The sequence below is a fragment of the Mastigoproctus giganteus genome, chromosome 11 (genome assembly GCF_048544385.1).
Source record: "Mastigoproctus giganteus isolate SK-2022 chromosome 11, ASM4854438v1, whole genome shotgun sequence".
Lineage (NCBI taxonomy): Eukaryota > Metazoa > Arthropoda > Arachnida > Uropygi > Thelyphonidae > Mastigoproctus > Mastigoproctus giganteus.
In genome coordinates, this window is record NC_143585.1 from 132,080,949 (window position 1) to 132,099,475 (window position 18,527).

Consider the following 18,527-nt stretch of genomic DNA (forward strand, 5'->3'; position numbering starts at 1 on the left):
ATGCGGCACGGAGTTGAAGGCCTTGCTGTAATCAATGTAGGCCATATAATGGATGCAGTGCTTCTTGTATGCTCTCTATACATCGTTGGTTAATTATTCCTTCTATCCTTTGCTCATCTGCTTGCATTCCTCTGCTGCTCAGCCACAATGTTCTGGCTCTCCAAGTGGTCTGATATCATCTTGGTTATGCAGCTCGTCAGAATCTTGTACTTGTTGGGAGACGTGATCGGCCTGCATTTTGCTGGGTTGTATCTTGGTCCTTAGCTTTCAGGTGTGTGATTCCTTGAGTAAGAAACTCTGGGATTGTGTCTGGGTGGATTTCCATTTGGGTGAACAGCTCTGCTAGGTGCTTGTATGTGCAAATGTTCTTCTTTATCTTCTTCTTCTTCTTATTTTATTATAAACTTGCCTCCTTGTATAATTTGAGTGGACTTGAAAAAAAAAAAAAAAAAAAACTTGTAAACCCGGAAACTCCTAAAACGAAAACTCGTAAAGCAGAACTGCCTGTATTTATCTATCTTGAAGACCCTCTCACTTTAAATAGCTTGAGTTAACGTAATTAATTTTATTTCTAAAATTGGACTTAATTTTTAAAGGTCTTTTAAAGTAGCATGTTTTTGGTAGAACTATTTAAATTGTTTAAATCTTAGAAACTATTTAAATTGTTGTTAACTTATACTAGTTTTGCAATCATAATTTTATCTTTTCTTTCCTTCTAATAGTGTGCTGATAGTGGAATCGCAGAGAGATCCAAAATGGCAATATTAATTCACTTTTATATAGTGAATTTAATGTGCCATTGTGTGGGAAATCTCTTTTCTTACTCCTGGCATCAGTAAACCATTTAGTTTTGCTAAAACAATAAAACCTCGATTTAGAAAACTTCATTTTAAAATACTTAAAAAACGAACATCATCCATTGAAACCAGCTTTTCATTTTTTATGGTATTCACTGATATAAAACCGTAGCCAGGTGGGAAGGAGCAGCAGTGCATAGCACACGTTTCTTGATTAGACCGGGGTTCGAGCCCATCACCACCAAATACGGAAAGGTCAGGGAATGACCACCGCATATCCCAAAGCAATATGGCCTTAGTTGCTAATGCTCCTAAAAACCAAAACAACAACAACATCTGATATAAAAGCATTGGTCTTATAGTATTTTTTTATCAGTTAAACCATTTTAATTAACAATAAAGCAAATTAAATATGGTTAATGAGTAAGCTTGTGTTTATTTCATTAACACAGTTGTAGATAATTAGACAGAATAATCAAAATACTGTAGAAATCATTTTTGATGTTTTGTTGGCTATTGAAGGTAACTTGTTAAAATGCTATATATAAGTTCTGTTTACATTTCCTGCTGCTATCAGGAACTGGATGGGATCTATCCAGTTATATTAAAGGAGGCGGCAAAGCAACTAAGCAAACCCTTAGCCATAATTATGAGAGCATCCTTGGACTCAGGAGAGGTTCCCACGGATTGAAGATATGCAGATGTATCCCCAATTCACGAAGGGGGATTAAAGGGTGACATGAGTAATTACAGACCAGTTAGTTTAACTTCTGTTCCGGGTAAAATAATGGAGTCACTGGTTAAAGATGCATTGCAGGATCATCTAGACAAGACTGCAGCAATAATTCAGACACAGCATGGGTTTGTTAAGGGAAAGTCTTGTCTGACAAATTTGATAGGATATTATGATGTGGTTACAAAGGAACTGGATGCAAAAAATAATTTTGATATCATATACAGTAAACTCCCGCTATTCGCGGTATCTGTATTCACGGTTTCGCTTATTCGCGATCGCCGATTTAATATAAAATGAAACCTAAAAAATTGTGAATTTTAAAGCGCCATGAATGTTTTCCGCCATAAAAAAACATGGGCGTGGTTAAAATTATCTTTCCCGGTCAAAACAGCGCTCAGTGGGTAGGAGAAGAGGGGTGAAAAAATCGCGAGCGTGAATGTTTCTGGCTAATCCTTGTTCAGTACGTGTTATGCGCTTATCATGGAAGGTTTCGTCGTTTGCTTTTAATTTATATGCTTACAATAATGATAAATCTACCGTTCTGCAGTGTAAAATAGACTTTTTCGAGTGTGTTAACGGAAGAAAGTGACTTTATTGTGGACAAGTTCTTTCTAACCCATACAAAAATATGGTTACGAATAACAAGAGAAATGTGAAAATATCAAAGAAGGTGATGACATTAGCGAATAAAATTGAGTTAAATAAAATTTCTAATGGTGAAAGTGTCTCCTCAGTGGCAAAACATTATAAAATCAATGAGTCAACGGTACGATCAATCAAAAAATCGGAAGAAAAAATCCACCGTAGTGTCCGTGAAAATGCGCTAATTGCTTCAAAAATTTGCTCTGTAACTCTTGATGTTAAATTAGAAAAAATGGAAAAAGCTTTAAATCTGTGGATAGAAGACCGAACTCAAAATAAAATTCCGTTAAATTCACTCATCATTCGTGAAAAGGCAAAACTCTTTTATCAACACTTTAGCGAAATGGGTGATAGCACTGGCGGGATAAGTTTTTTAGCTATAGCAAAGGTGCTGGTTTGAAAGATTTGTTTGAAATTTCTAATAAATATTATATTTAATATTAAATTGTTTCTTATTTTCATTTCGATGCCATATGCTTGCATTTCACTATGTACTGTCTATGTACATAGTCATATTATGAAGGTACATATTGGTTGGCAGTACATACGTAGACCAAGTTTTAGACTAGTTTTTCTTATATATTTCATACTTTGGAACGAAACCCCTTTATTACTGTGGGAGCCATAACTCAGTATTCGCGTTTTCGGTATTCGCGACATTTCTCAGGAACGTAACCCCCGCGAATAGCGGGGGTTTACTGTACAGTCGGTCCTCGTATAACACGTGTTTACATTACACGAATTCGATCATACACGATTTATAAATAGGGGAACGTTATCTTATATAACACGAACCGAATTCGCTTATACACGATTCGCCTTTGTGTTTACAAGAAATGGCAGTCGAATGCGGAATCACCCCAACTGAACGCAACACGATAGGAACGAAGAAGATTCTGAAAATGTATTTATGTGTTTTATATCAGTGTAGGGGAAACACATTTCACCATAATAACGTAAAAAACCAACACAATTCCAGTTATCGATATAATAGCAAATGCAATTAGATGGAGTTTACTACCAGTTTATAACAGATTCCACTAGCAGAAACGCAACTGGAAATTGTTTTTATTGTTTTATGGTAATAATCCCCAGAAATGTGCTTTAGTAAAATGTGAGGTGTTAATAGTGTATCTCGACCGTGTTGTTTATTCAGTTGCTACACGCGCGCAGCTTTGTTTATGTGAATCAAGCGTGCCTCCTCGTTTTGTAATTGTGCTTTATTCCCTAAAAATGAGTAAAATACTTAAAAGGTGTGAAAAGGAAGCGTTCTGGCTAAGACACTGCAGATTCAGAGAAAAAAAAAAAAGCAATATCGATAAACAGAGGCGGACTGGATCAAAAATTCTTAACCGGGAAAATTTATAGTGGCCTCATACTACGGTTTATGGCCAAAATCACACCGGCCTCCGGCCCACCGTGGTTTCCCCTGTAAGGCTTCTGCCCGCCTCTGTCGATAGAGAAAAAATATGAAATTGTGAAACGCTTTGAGCGAAATGAAAGACCATGTGATATTGCACGTGCTATAGACCTAAATCAGGCAACGCCGAGAATTACAAAGAATGCAGAGAAAATAAAAACAACTTTCATAGCGGGAACAACTCAAAGTGTAATTAAAATCCATTAGATTAAGACACAAGAATTGGAAGAGATGGAACGGCTGTCATCTGTTTGGATAGAAAATCAAACAAAAAGCAAGTTTGCTTACGATAGAAGCAAAAGCATTAGCAATATTTTATTACGACTTACGTATTATAATTACGTATTATAAAATACGTAAGTATTTTATTACGACTATTTTATTTAATATAATAAATTTTTTAGTATTAAAAAATACTAAAAATACTTTATTATAATATTTTTATTACATATTTTAATCGTTATAAAATACTTAACGTATTTTATAACGATTAAAATTACCCGATTATTTATTGTGTTTGGTAATGTTTTGGTTCCAAATGTGTGTTCAATCTTGGGTGGTCGGCACCTAACCCCACTTTTTACATAGGGCCTGTTGTTTATATTGCACGATTTCGCATTGCACGAGAGTTTCTAGGAATGCAACTATCGTGCTATACGAGGACAGACTGTATTTGGATTTCAGGAAAGCTTTTGACACTGTTGCGCATGGAAGACTATTGTACAAATTGGAGCAGAATGGTATTAAGGGTAAGTTGCTACAATGGATAAAAGGATGGTTAAGTGGGAGAAGACAGAGGGTGTTGCTCTTCTTGGACTAATGTTATTAGTGGAGTCCCACAGGGTTTGGTGTTAGGTCCACTGTTGTTTTGTATATTTATCAATGATATTGATGAACATATATCAGGCTTAATGTTGAAGTTTGCAGATGATACAAAGGTTGGCAGGGTTGTTAATGACAGTAATGGCAGTGTGCTACTACAACAGGATCTAGATAATTTGGGCAGATGGGCTAAGAAGTGGCAACTGAAGTTTAACCTTGACAAATGCAAAGTACTGCATATGGGTAGAAGTAACCCCAGAGAAACGTACCAACTGTGTGGTACTACACTTAAGGTGGTAGAAAATGAAAAAGACCTGGGAGTAATTGTGCAGTCAGATATGAAGTTTTCTGAGCAATGCAGACAGGCTGCCAGGGCAGGTCATGGGGTTTTGTCAATGATATATAGGAATTTTGCTAGCAGGGAAAAGGAGGTGATTATCCCTCTGTATAAGGCAATGGTCAGGCCACTCCTTGAGTACTGCGTACAGGTCTGGAGGCCTCATTTTAGAAATGGATGTAGATTTACATCTGTCTTGTAAAGGTGAGGGGAATGAAGGGATCCTCTTATCAAGAGAGGCTTAAGTTCTGCAAATTGCAGTGGCTGGAGACTAGGCACCTGCGCGGTTATCTGATTGAGGTGTATAAGGCCTTGAATGGGTTCAGCAGCGCTGAATTCTGACTGGATCCTTCCACTTGTTCAGATTACGATTCAGATTCTTAATTTGAATTTATGCCCCCTAAGGGGGGCATAAATTCAAATTAAGAAAAGACAGATGTAGATTAGATGTGCGGAAATTTGTCTTTAGCCAGCGGGTGGTTAATTGCTGGAACAAACTTCCATCTGTCGTTGTTGGAAGTTGATAGGTTGATGAATAAATTTAAGGAGGAACTGGACAGGCATTTGGAGGGAATGGTGTGATATAAGCTTATACACTTGTTTTCTTGCATCAAATGCCACTGCTATTACTACTACTACTACGCCAAATCTGTGTATCCTGTGCCCTTTACAAGATCCATATCATAGAGAATGCATGGGAGTCAGGATTTTCTTATCACTTTCCATCAGTTTGACAAGCATATCAAATATCAGCAGGATGTCATGCTGAACTTTCAGCAGGGTACCCAAGAGCTCTTCAGGCTCTGAATAAGCTTCCATTAGAGTCAATAAAATATATTTAGTTTTTATTTCATAGTGTAGGACAATATTTTTCACGACTTTCTAGCAATATTGGCAAAAATTATTTCTTTTCAGTTTAATCCTACTTTCATACAGTTCATTAAATCAAGGTTTTACTGTATACACAGTAAAACCTTGATTTAATGTTTAGTCTTGTGTTAGTGTTTTAGGTCTAGTGTTTTTAATTTTTGTAATTGAGTTTTGTACATTATTATTTTATATAAAAAAGAATAAGAGATTACCTCAATCTTTTCTGCAGAATGCTTCTAGTCAATGCTCTCCAAATGTAAACGAATAAGATAAACGAATAAAATAAATTAATGAATTCTTTCACTCATTGAGCCATACATGATCTGATGCATCCCGGAACCGAAAGTCGAGGGCTCCATCCCAATCCCAAAATACATCAAGCCAACCCAATGAAACTATGAGTACGAGAAGACATTTCATCAAAATAATTAAAACGGAGGAATTAATTATGGTAGTAAATAAAATCACAACTGTGTAAAATATAAATGAATGTTGCTTTTCTTCCTAAGGTGATAAATAATTGAAGTCACGACTATGAAATTTTGGTGAACACATTAATTAAAATTTTATGGTACTTTCCTTTGTTTAACAGACTAAGTTTTTTGATTAATCATCTTGTTCATGGATTGGAAAAACATGAAGAGTGTGTTAATGTTAAGCCAATAAATAGAGAGATTATTTGTTTTAGTGCATGCGTAGAAAAGACCAGAAATCCGAAAGTAGGTAAGGACAATTTTTTTTTAATATATTAATTTTTTTAATAATTTTATGTAATTGTGTTGTATATTCAGAATTTTCACTTCATTAAGTTGGAATGTATGACTTTCATTTCTTGAAAGTCATTCATGAAAAGCCAATTCTGATGCAACTGCGTGTGATGTGTGGACCGAAGTGCTGTGTTGTTTCAGGTGTAACTGTAGGGTACACTGCATTGAGCCTTGATACAATGAACCACATTGACTACAGGAAATGTTATATACAAGGTCATTTACTTGTACCAAAAAAGAAAGAACTGTGTGATTTCTCAGTATATTGTGGAGTTTCAACATAGGTCTGGCTGCAATTTTAAATTCTTTATCTTAAAAAGTTATTGTTGTTTATACCATTGTTCAATGTACGGGATCGGGTTGGGGGCCCTTGACTTTCGGTTCCGAAATGCATCGGATCATTCATGACTCAATGAATGAAAGAATTCATTAATTTATTTTATTCGAAAGCTTTTTTATAAAAGATTGAGGTAATCTCTTATTCTTTTTTTATATATTGTTACAACGTAGAATTTATTGAGCCCTGCAGCTCTGTTTTTATATTAATATTATTATTTTATGTTCTTGTTTCTCACTTCTGATTGGAATCATTTCAGACTGAACGCTTCTAATTCAGTAGTATGTTATGTAGTTTAACAGTTCAAATTTCCATGTTTAGAAGTAATTGTTTTGTTTTTTATTTTATTTTAATTTAATTTTTTAAAATTAAATTTAATTTAATTTAGAAGTAATTGTATCAGACAGAATGCTTCTAATTCAATAGTATGTTATGTAGTTTAACAATTAAAATTTCCATGTTTGAGTTTCTGTTAATTATGCACTTTTATATTTTAGGTGTTGGGAAAGGAATGCCATCCTATTATGACAAATGTAAGGAAATTTGAATTCTTTTTATTAAGTGTAATTTTTTTTTTTCAATGTTACATATTCTGTAATACTTTTTTAAATAAAATTTTGAAGTAATGTTATTTTAAAAGGCCTGGGAAGGCAGTAAAAAGTTACAAAGCAGTTTAGGCACGCTAAGGCAAATTACGAGAAGTCTGGCAAAGAATGCAAAGACTTTTTTATTTATGTTAAAACTTGAAGGAAGGGAATGAATTACATTGGTCCCTTAGATATAAATGGATTAACTGTTGATGATACTGCTCAGGTTGCTTATGGAGTGAATAGGTATCTTGCATCTACATTCATACATGAGGAATTCTTTAGGCAAGAGGATGGCAGAAGTTTATCAAACTGTAACAGGATGGTAACTGATTTTGTGATAACTGAGGGGAAAGTGGAATAGAAATTGTTGAAACTAAATGTAAATAAGGCACCTGGGATGCAAGGTGTCATCCAATCATATTAAGAGAGGCAGTAAAAGAGGTCAGCAAATGTTTAGATAACAAGATTGTCTATACATTCAGACAGTTCCCTATTAACTGGAGATGTGCAAATGTATCCCCACTTCACAAAGGGGGCAGAATAATTACAGACCTTGACTTCTGTTCTAGGCAAAATAATGGAGTCACTGGTTATTGAATTAATGGAGGATCATCTGGATAAAAATGCATTTAGACTGCAATACACAGCATGGATTTGTTATGGGGGTGGTCTTATCTGACCAATCTGATTGGATACTATGGCACAGTGATGAAGGAACAGGATGCAAAAAATAATTTTGACATCATATATTTAGATTTCAGAAAAGCTTTCAATACTGTTGCACATAAAAGACTGCTATGCAAATTGAGGTAGTGTGGCATTAAGAGCACATTACTGCTATGGATAAAGGAATGGTTGAGTGGGAGAAGAGAGAAAGACAGTTGTTATCATTGGGTACTGCTCTTCTTGGATAAATGTTATTAGTGGAGACTCCCAGGGTTTAGTACTGGGCTGTTGTTGTTTTCAATATTTATTAATGCTGTTGATGATGGCCTGATATGCCTAAGTTTACAGATAATACAAAGGTTGGCAGGTGGTTGATCACAGTAATCAGGGTGTGCTGCTGCTACAAGATCTAGAAAAATTAGGAAAATGTGCTGAGAAATGGCAATTGAAGTGTAACATTGACAACTGTGTGATACTTCATTTGGGCAGCAGTAAATGCTGGATTAATATACCAATGGTGTGGTACCACACTCAGGGTAATGGAAAATGAAAAAGACCTGGGAATAATTGTGCAGTTCAGATATGAAGTTCTCTGAACAGTGCAGACAGTCTGCTAGGGTACCTCATGGTGTTTTGTCAATGATACACAGGAGTTTTGCTAGTAGATATAAGGATGTGATTATCCTGTTTTATGAGGCACTGGCTAGTACTGCATAGAGAGCTGGAAGCCTCATTTATGGAAGGGTGTGAATCTGTTGGGGGTGGGGTGCAGAGAAGAGCAGCAAGATTGATGAAAGGAACAAAAGTTTGCTCTTACCAGGAAAAACTTCAATTCTGTGAATTGCAGCATCTAGACTAGGCACCTGCGAGTAAATTTGATTGAAACAAATTTCCATCTGGTGTTGAAGTTGGTAGTTTGAATAAATTCAAGGATGAACTAGAAAACTGTTGGAGGAGGATGGAGAGGTGGAGTGAGAAGGGCTGATGTGTGTGTGTTTTGTGGTTGATGTTATGTAAGCTTGCTTTCTTGCATCATTTGCCACTACTAATACTAAAGTTAATCATAACAATACTTGAACTGACTGATTTTTTTTTTCCCCCCCCTTAAGTTGGAATCCTCTTAAAATTATTTATTCTATGGTAGAGGAATTTAATTTGTAGAGTTGCAGATGCCACTACTGAATTATGCAACATAGTAAAATTTTGGAATTATGTTTCATAGTTATTGAAATAGTTTTAAAATTGTATTTGTTTTGGTATTCACTTATATCTTGTGGATGCTTTGGCCCTCTAGTGACAGAGGTCAACTTTTCATTGCTAATAGAGGTCTTCCTTTTCTGATAGACCAGTAAGCTTTGAAGCAGGTGTCACAATAGTGTCTTTAGTTTTAGGCAAATAGTGGTTAGCGATTTAAATATTCTTTGTGGTCTTTGTCTAACATAATTACTTTTGTAGTAGATTCTCAACAGTCCTCCTAATGTCTTCTGTGCATGTGTACCTAACAACATTTCATTTAATGTAATTTCATCATTAATGACACTTGAAAATTTCCACTAGTATTTGGTTTGTGACATCCCTCACCTTCTTATTATAGCACCTTAAAAACAGTTTCCAGAAACATTCAGTTGATTTTAACTTCATATTTGTGTTAATGAAAAATACACATGGATACATATTTTATTGAGGCGGGGGGAATTGCTTGTTATTATTATTATTATCATTTGTAGAACAACAGAAGAAATGCATATCCGGTTATATTATTGAAGTGCAAATATTAATAGTGATTATATAAAAAGGAGTAAATTAATTCACACATCTTTCTTTTAGTGTCTGAAGTTGCTTGGAGATTTGCGAGAAAGTAACCAGTCTGCAATTACAGCTGAAATCCATCAAGTTATAGGAACTGCCATTCGAGTCATGGGTCCTCGCATTGTTCTCGAGTCATTACCTCTACAGATAACTGGAAAAAAGTAAGCTTGGTTAAAGATCAAGAAGAATGTGTTGTTTCACATACAGGGGGTATCAAAAAGGGAGGGGGTATTACTAGAAGTTTCATTGCTCTCTTATGTTTCTTTTGTTATGAAGATGAATGTTGAGAGAGTTTCATTGGATAAAGTTGAATATCAAACAGTAATTTGCTTCATGATTGATTCCTGTATTAGCATGTTACAGAGGTCATAAAGGAAATAAATATTTGACCTGATTATCAGTAAGGGTCCATTAGACATTAAGGATCTTGAAGTAAAGGAACCGACACAATAATAAACTATGATTATAGTGTTTCATTGTGGGATCCATTTAATGAAGTAGCTTCTATGAAGGGGAGGGGGGGTGACATTATTTGAGTAGAAGTCGGGTGCTAGAAGTTTCATTGCTCTGATTCTTGTTTTGTTTGTTACGGAGCTGAATGTTGAGAGGGTCATCATGGATAAAATTGAATATCAATCCATTATGAAATTCTGTTTTGCTGTATGTTATCTTGGCACCTTCTTCCTCTTTCCACAGCTGAAATCAGTTTTGTGGGGAAAGCATTTTTTTTGGCATAAATGCTATAAATGCAAAATTAATTCCTGTGGAAGAAACATGGTTTCAAGAGCAAAATGATACTGTCTAATAATGGCATAAAGAAATACCACAAAAGATGGGAGAAATGTGTCGCTTTGGATGGTGACCACATAGGGTAGGAGTGATATATGTTCCAAATCTCATCCTCCTGAGACATATAGAACATGGTTGGGAAAAACCTTTTGATATTCCCTTGTAAGAAGCAATTTTAAAAGAAAGCAGATAATAATTAAAAGTGTTTGAGTTAACATGTTTGCTGCTATTAATGTGAGAGGACTCGTTCAATGTGTCGTAATTTTTTGAATACAGTGGATTCTGGTTATTTGGGCCACTGGTTAATCGGAGCAGCCATTTATTTGGGACAAATAAATGGCTGCTCCGATTAACCTGATTATCAAACAGAACCCAATAGAGAAAATAGCTAGGGTTTACTTAAGACAACACGTTGTTTGATCGGGGCAGGAGACTGCAGCACTGGAGATTACCCTACGATTGCCTCCGACTGTACCTCGTGGTTCAGTTGGATTTCTGGAGGTCACAACCATAAAACAATAAAAACAATTAGCAATCACCTGTTTATTGGGCTTTTCTGTTAGTGAAATCTATCATAAATGGATAGTAAACTTGATCTTATTGAATTTGCGATAATACCGACAGCTGGAATTCTGCGGGTTATTATGGTAAAGTGTGCTTACACTTCCACGAAATCTTCAATCATATAAAAATATTAATTTTCAGTATCTTCTCTTCATTCCTATTTTTAAAGCTTCATAACTTGTTACTCCATTCTCACTTGCCTGTATCGTGTTACTTGCAATTTGTGTGTCATATTCTTTTTTATTGATTGCTTATCTTTTTACTGTTTTAAATTTTAATCCCCACCCACAAATGTCAGTGAACAGAAATATCAACTAGTTAGCATGTACATATTACAATACGTATTAATTATTCTGATTATCACGTATATTATTCCGATTTTCACTTATCATTTAATTTTTTAATTGGTAAGGTAATAAAGGATAAATTTGTGCTTAATATATCTTTACTTTTATAGCCTGTGGATAATATTCCTCCTATTTTTGCTAATTAGAATCGCTGTTTAATAGAATTAAAATTCAGTTCACAAACATGATCACAATGCCCGGTGCTTACTACATATCGTATAGTGAGCGGTACTTTACTATGGTGTATCCATTGTAATGTGATTTGATTGTACAGCGAACCAGTTGTAAAGGAGGGGTCATATGTATTTTTAACTATTTATGTGAAACTTTGCATAATTGGGGCAGCCGCTTAATCAGACCAAAATGCAATAGTCCCAACATGTCCCAAATAACCAGAATAGACTATCTATTTAAAAAAAAAAAAAAAAAATCAACATTTGGATGTCCCCATAATTCCGAAAATCCATATCTAATGGTTGAAAATTAAAAGTTTGAAATTCAAAAGGAAAAAAGCAGACACTTCCTTTTGTGCTGAGCTGTAAATCAGTACAAATTTTAAAATTTTATGAAAAGTTTATTCATATACATTAACACAAGCAAAGAACAAATAAACTCTGTGCCAAGTGTATAAACAAAAGTCAAACATTACTGCAAAGCATTCATTCAGTGTGCCAATACTGAGCAGTTGTTGATTTCATGTGCCCTTTATGTTTATGGCACTTGGTGGTTGCCCATTTAAAGAATGACTGCTCGTATGTGCATTATGGCACACTGGGTGCATTTTGAAAGCAGTTGTGTGTTGCGGCACATCACTCCTAGTACCTGTGTTGTGCATATATGCGAAAAGGCAGAAAATGTGAGGTAGTTGAATCTGTAGACTTTCAGAAAATTTTTACCTTTTTGAAACAGTTTTATTAGACAAATTGGAACACTTCTGAGTAGATTGAATATGTACACATTTCTAATTCAGACAAATTTTTTTTAAATTTCTTCGATAAAATATATTTGTTTAAATATAAGCCAGTCCCAGATGTAGTATTTTACTGGATTTGGTAGAGAAAACATTCTATAAAAAAGCATAAGGATAGCTATAGATCTTGTCAATTTTACTTAATCCTTTGGTAAATCACTGAAACCTGTTGCAATCAATTATTTTCTGATATCAATGGAAGTAGAGAAAAGATGAAATGGTAAGCCATCATAAGCTTCATACCAGCCAGTACTTCTAACAGTTTTTCTCTTTTATTGCTCCAGAGCTAATCTTTTGTAGTAAGTTCATATCCATCATTCTATAAATTAATGTCCACACGTCTCTTTTTCTTAAATGTATAGCGTGTATTGTCTTCAAATGCGTATGAAGCCCACTTGTAGAACCTCCCACTACATAGAATTTCTTTTCAACATTTTTTACATTTTGCTGGCTGACCACTTTTTTCTGTCAAATAATAAAACCACACTGAAGACATTTTTTTGTATCCATTCGGCCTCACATCTGCTGAGTATGGGCTTGGCACACCCAGGGTCCTGAGCTGGATATCATCATTCTTCTCTTCCTTGGTGATTTCCTTCCCCCCCCCCCCCCCCCCCTCTCAGGTTAACTCAGAATTTTTTTTTTTTTTTTTTTAATTTTATTTTGGCTGGTGCAGCATAAGCCTCAGACTTCCTTGCACCATGTGGCTAATAATAATAATATAAAATTAATTTAAATTAATAACAATTCAAATTTAATCAAAAATAAAAAAATGTATTATCTTTTTGACTTTTTTGTGGCACTATATCCGGATTAACAAAAGAAAGGGATTGATATTTAAGCTTGGTGGAGAAACCAGATCTGATTTTCACAACATTTCAGGTTTTCATTACATTTGTATTGTGTATAACAATCCCTCAGTTGCAAATTCAGTAATACTAATGATTTTTTACCTTTATGTGAATAAATCATAAACAATTATTTTTTATACCTTAATTACCATTAATTTTGTATTAATACTAGAAAAAAATGACTAGGATCCCGTAATCCCGGTATTGTAAACCCTACTTTTGTATCACTTGATAATTTATGTGTGTCCGATGCATTTTTCTCCCTGCCACAAGTGTCATCAGTTCGTCTGACATCCATTTAGGTAGTAGTAGTAGTGGCATGTGATGCAAGAAAGCAAGTGTATGAGCTTATGCAGCATCAGCCAAAAAAAAAAAAAAAAAAATCACACCATTCCCTCCAAATGCCTGTCCAGTTCCTCCTTAAATTTATTCAACCTATCAACTTCCACAATGACAGATGGAAGTTTGTTCCAGCAATTAACCACCCGCTGGCTAAAGGCAAATTTCCGCACATCTATTCTACATCTGTCCTTTCTTAATTTGAATTTATGCCCCCTTAGGTTCTGAACAAGTGGAAGGATCCCATCAGAATTCAGCGTGCTGAACCCATTCAAGGCCTTATACACATCAATCAGATCACCGCGCAGGTGCCTAGTCTCCAGCCACTGCAATTTTCAGAACTTAAGCCTCTCTTGATAAGAGGATCCCTTCATTCCCCTCACCAATCTTGTTGCCCTTCTCTGTACATGCTCAAGTAAATCTACATCCTTCCTAAAATGAGGCCTCCAGACCTGTACGCAGTACTCAAGGCGTGGCCTGACCATTGCCTTATACAGAGGGATAATCACCTCCTTTTCCCTGCTAGCAAAATTCCTATATATCATTGACAAAACCCCATGACCTGCCCTGGCAGCCTGTCTGCATTGCTCAGAAAACTTCATATCTGCCTGCACAATTACTCCCAGGTCTTTTTCATTTTCTACCACCTTAAGTGTAGTACCACACAGTTGGTACGTTTCTCTGGGGTTACTTCTACCCATATGCAGTACTTTGCATTTGTCAAGGTTAAACTTCAGTTGCCACTTCTTAGCCCATCTGCCCAAATTATCCAGATCCTGTTGCAGTAGCACACTGCCATTACTGTCATTAACAACCCTGCCAACCTTTGTATCATCTGCAAACTTCGACATTAAGCCTGATATACCTTCATCAATATCATTGATAAATATACAAAACAACAGTGGACCTAACACCGAACCCTGTGGGATCCCACTAATAACATTAGCCCAAGAAGAGCAGCACCCATTGATTACCACCCTCTGTCTTCTCCCACTTAACCAACTTATATAAAGGTCTAAGCCTTGAATAGTAAGTATCCCTTAGTTGATATACAGAGCCTAGTAAGTTCTATGATTGCATCCCTGAGTTCTTCCCATTTATAATTTGCTGTTGGTCTCACTGGATGGAATATAAAAACTGTCTGAACTGCTGTTGTCACCTTTATAAAAGTAAAGGCCCTTTCCTTTGCCATTGACATAGTTACATCTTCAAGTAAATCCCACATATATACATTGTGCCAAATGGGTCTTTTATCTGCTGATTCTTAATTTAAAGGCTCACTGCCAATAATCAGATCAAGAGTATTGCCTTCTCTCTTTCGCCCTTTGACATATTGATGAAATATGTAGAAAACATATAGAAAATATTCATGTGGTAAATCCACTCAAGTCTTACTGCTGTGATTGACCAACCCATAAGGTCCAGTCTGTGTCTGAAAAGTTCCCCATTATAAGACATTCCATTTTACTGGCATGCTCTATACGTCTGTACAGTTGTTAATTTTACTCATCACAGTCATTAGACCTATAACACAGTTATCTGCTTTTTTGTTTTTGTAGCACTGACATCACACCAAAGTGACTCAGCATTGCACTGGCCACCTATGTCCACTGGATGCACTGCCTTAATGTTCTTTGCTTCTTAACTAAGAGCCTCCTTTCGGTACGCATTGTACTCACCATATTCAAATTCTTGATTCCCTTGAGGCGAATTTAAGTACTGATAAAATCATCAAATGTATTTACAATGCTGCTAACATTAGTGTATGTACAAGTAACTCTTAACACAGCTCATGTATATTTGCTTGTTCTTCCGTGGGGACCCTTAGCAGGTCCTGAAATCCCCAACACCTTGCTTTCTATACTGTTCTTATGTTGTATACCATTCAATGATTGTATGCAATGCGCAGTTTGCTCAGAAGGCCACTAATGTCTTTACAGGAACATACTGTTATCCATAATGAAATATTTTTAAAACACTTTATGTCGTTTTCAGTATACTGTAATTTTAGTTCCTGCTTCAAGTAATGTCCACTGTTGTAACCTAGAACCGAGGAGTTCCGCTTGCTCTTTAGATCAGTTTAAATAATGAATTAAGTCATTTAGCTCGTCCTGCTTATTAAGTGTAGTATGATATAATTTTCTGGCTGATAGTATAAATCTGGTGAAATGGATAGTCCACCGAGTCTACAACATAATAATCCTTGCTATATTCATACCTACTTCTGTGATTGTTTTAGGTTGGTCAGGAAGTCTTTATTATGTGGAACAGGCCTTACTGCAGTTGAAATGTTAGAATATTTGATGCCATGTGTGCTTTTTCTGGACATATCTGATATTTTTGTGATGCAGAAATAGCAGTCATCAGTGCAGTCTTGCACGCCATAGACATATTATTAATTTTCCTCCCCTTTAGCTACATCCACCATCCCCAGATTTGTGATGTCGGTTATATGACACATATGTGGAGCCAACATTTTGTCCTGTTTACTAGGCTCCAATTGCTTAGAATGTGACTATAGCGATTACAAAGTGATTTCCAAGCAAATTTTCTTAAAAATTAACCATTTGTAGAGTGTATTCAATTTTTTTTTTTAAATATCAGAAGTTATTTAATTTTTGCTCTTCTGATATATATGTATGTCTGACTCTACCAACCCACTAACTGATAACTTTTTACTTGGTCACTGGTGGCACTGCTTATGCTTCCATGTGTCAGTGGTTAGAAACCTGGGGTGAAATACTCTTTTCCACTGGACTAGCAGGAGCAAAGTTGAGTAGGCCAATCCACATACTACTTCACCTGGACTTTCAGAGGTCTTACCAAATTGCACAACTGATGATCCAGAAGCCACCTCAGCAAAGAGATAGAATATAAGAGACTTGTCTAAAATCACAGCTTTTATTTTTCTTATTCAGCTGATCCCAGTTCGATGAATGTCTCCATTCTTCATACAGAAAGGGCTGAAAGAATGGCAGGAATTCCAATATTAGTGAGCCACCTGCATTGTGCAGACTTCCTGGTTGGAGGCAATGAGTTACAAACACTCAGAAACACTGTTGAAAGTGATGAAATTTGGGGGAAATACCCATGGCCATCACTTGCGCACAATGCTGAATTCTTCCCAAGGGATCATCTCGAAATGGGATTCACCCCACTTTGCAGAATAAATTTGTGAGGAATTAAAAGACCAAGGAATACAAATGTCGAAAGAATAACAATCGGAGAGCCAAAAATATCATCCCTGTCAGAAATCTGATTCTCGTTTTGGACATGACTCGACTTCCAATAATCAAATGCAGGACACTTGAACTGACCAGTGAGGCCATTCTAAATGCCCTACGGTGTTTCTAATGCCAAAGATATAGATACACAAGCAGCTTGCAGAGGTAGTCTGTGCCTGATGTCGACTGATAGACCACAGCAGTAAAGAATGCACTACCTCCACAGCAATATGTATAAATTGTAAGGGATCATTCTGCCTATTCTGGAATGTGTAGCCACTCGAAATGTGAGGATGCCCATTCAAAAGCATATAAAATCGAACTCAGTGAAAGACACTTCTCTGGTTTAGAAATCTTTGTTGCAGAAGGAACAAGAAAAATGGCTCAACTGTGCATTTTAAATAAATTTTCCCATGCATAAATAAAAAAATAAAATAAGAAAAAACTGTTCAGTCAGAAGCCAAACTGACTTTTCCATCTCTCCACATTAGTCTTTTTTGCTTACGGCTAGACATCTGTGTAGTACATTAACCGGTGAAATACCACCACTTTGCTTAATGGAGGCTTGAAGTGGTTAAACCCATGTTTAGTCTCTAGAGCAAAGTTTCCGGCATCCCCCTCCCCCCACACTTCTCCTTCAACCCATGCACGGTACTAAGTACTATAGGTTTTTGATACCTTTCGTGTTTGGGGTTTTCAAAAAAAAAAAAAAAAAACTTGAGGCGCCTCCGTAGCCAGGTGGGAAGGAGCAGCAGTGCATAGCACACGCTTCTTGATTAGACCAGGGTTCGAGCCCGTCACCACCAAATACGGAGGATGCGAAAGGTCAGGGAATGACCACTGCATAACCCGGAGCAATATGGCCTTAGTTGCTAATGCTCCTAAAAAAAAAAAACCAAAAATAACAAAATAACAAGTACACCTTGACTATCAAAACAGGAAATAATGGTAAACACCCCTATCATAATAATACTGGATATCACAACCTTGTATAACAGAGTTTGGGCTGCCTAGGGTATGGGATTATTTGATTGTATTCACTGATCTAGCACTTCTTCCTCCTGTGGATACAGGATTTTTTATTTTATTATTTATGGTTCAGTAAAAGCTGTAGAACCGAAGTTTTACTAAAGAGAGGAATAAATGAAGGGCCAGCTCATGGTAGCCATCCTAGTAAATATCCTTTTCCCAGTACATATCACTGATCATCCATTTTGAAGCTGTAGAAGTCTGCTTTTCAGTGGTTCATGGTAAATATAACAAACATATTACCATATGTTTGTTATATTTACCATGTGGAGCTAATATCCATTGATTTATTGGATAGCTTATTCTACAGTTATCCTCTTTCTTTCTGCACAAGCAGCTTGAATGGCCACAGCCCTCTGTGGGATGCACATATGTCAACAGACAAGGGCAGATAGTAGAACAGATACTTGATCACTGCAACTTGCCAACCTCTCCCTCTTGAAGCACAGAACGGATAATATTTTTCACTTTCTCACTTGCACCCCCTACTCTGCCATACATCAATCAATGTTCTCCCCATCCCTCTTCCCTGTTTTTTTGGCACCTCCGTAGCCAGGTGGGAAGGAGCAGCCGTGCGTAGCACACGCTTCTTGATTAGACCGGGGTTCGAACCCGTCACCA

General features: G+C 36.2%; 1 protein-coding gene across 1 annotated transcript in view; it reads left to right on the top strand.

Moving 5' to 3' along the window:
- Nucleotides 1-18,527, top strand: part of LOC150078438 (RRP12-like protein) — a 496,297-nt gene that overhangs the window by 170,754 nt on the left and 307,016 nt on the right. The window contains exons 13-14 of the mRNA XM_090384563.1: nt 7,226-7,261; nt 9,812-9,954. Coding sequence (XP_090240689.1) covers nt 7,226-7,261; nt 9,812-9,954 — 179 coding nt within the window. The remainder of the gene's footprint in view (nt 1-7,225; nt 7,262-9,811; nt 9,955-18,527) is intronic.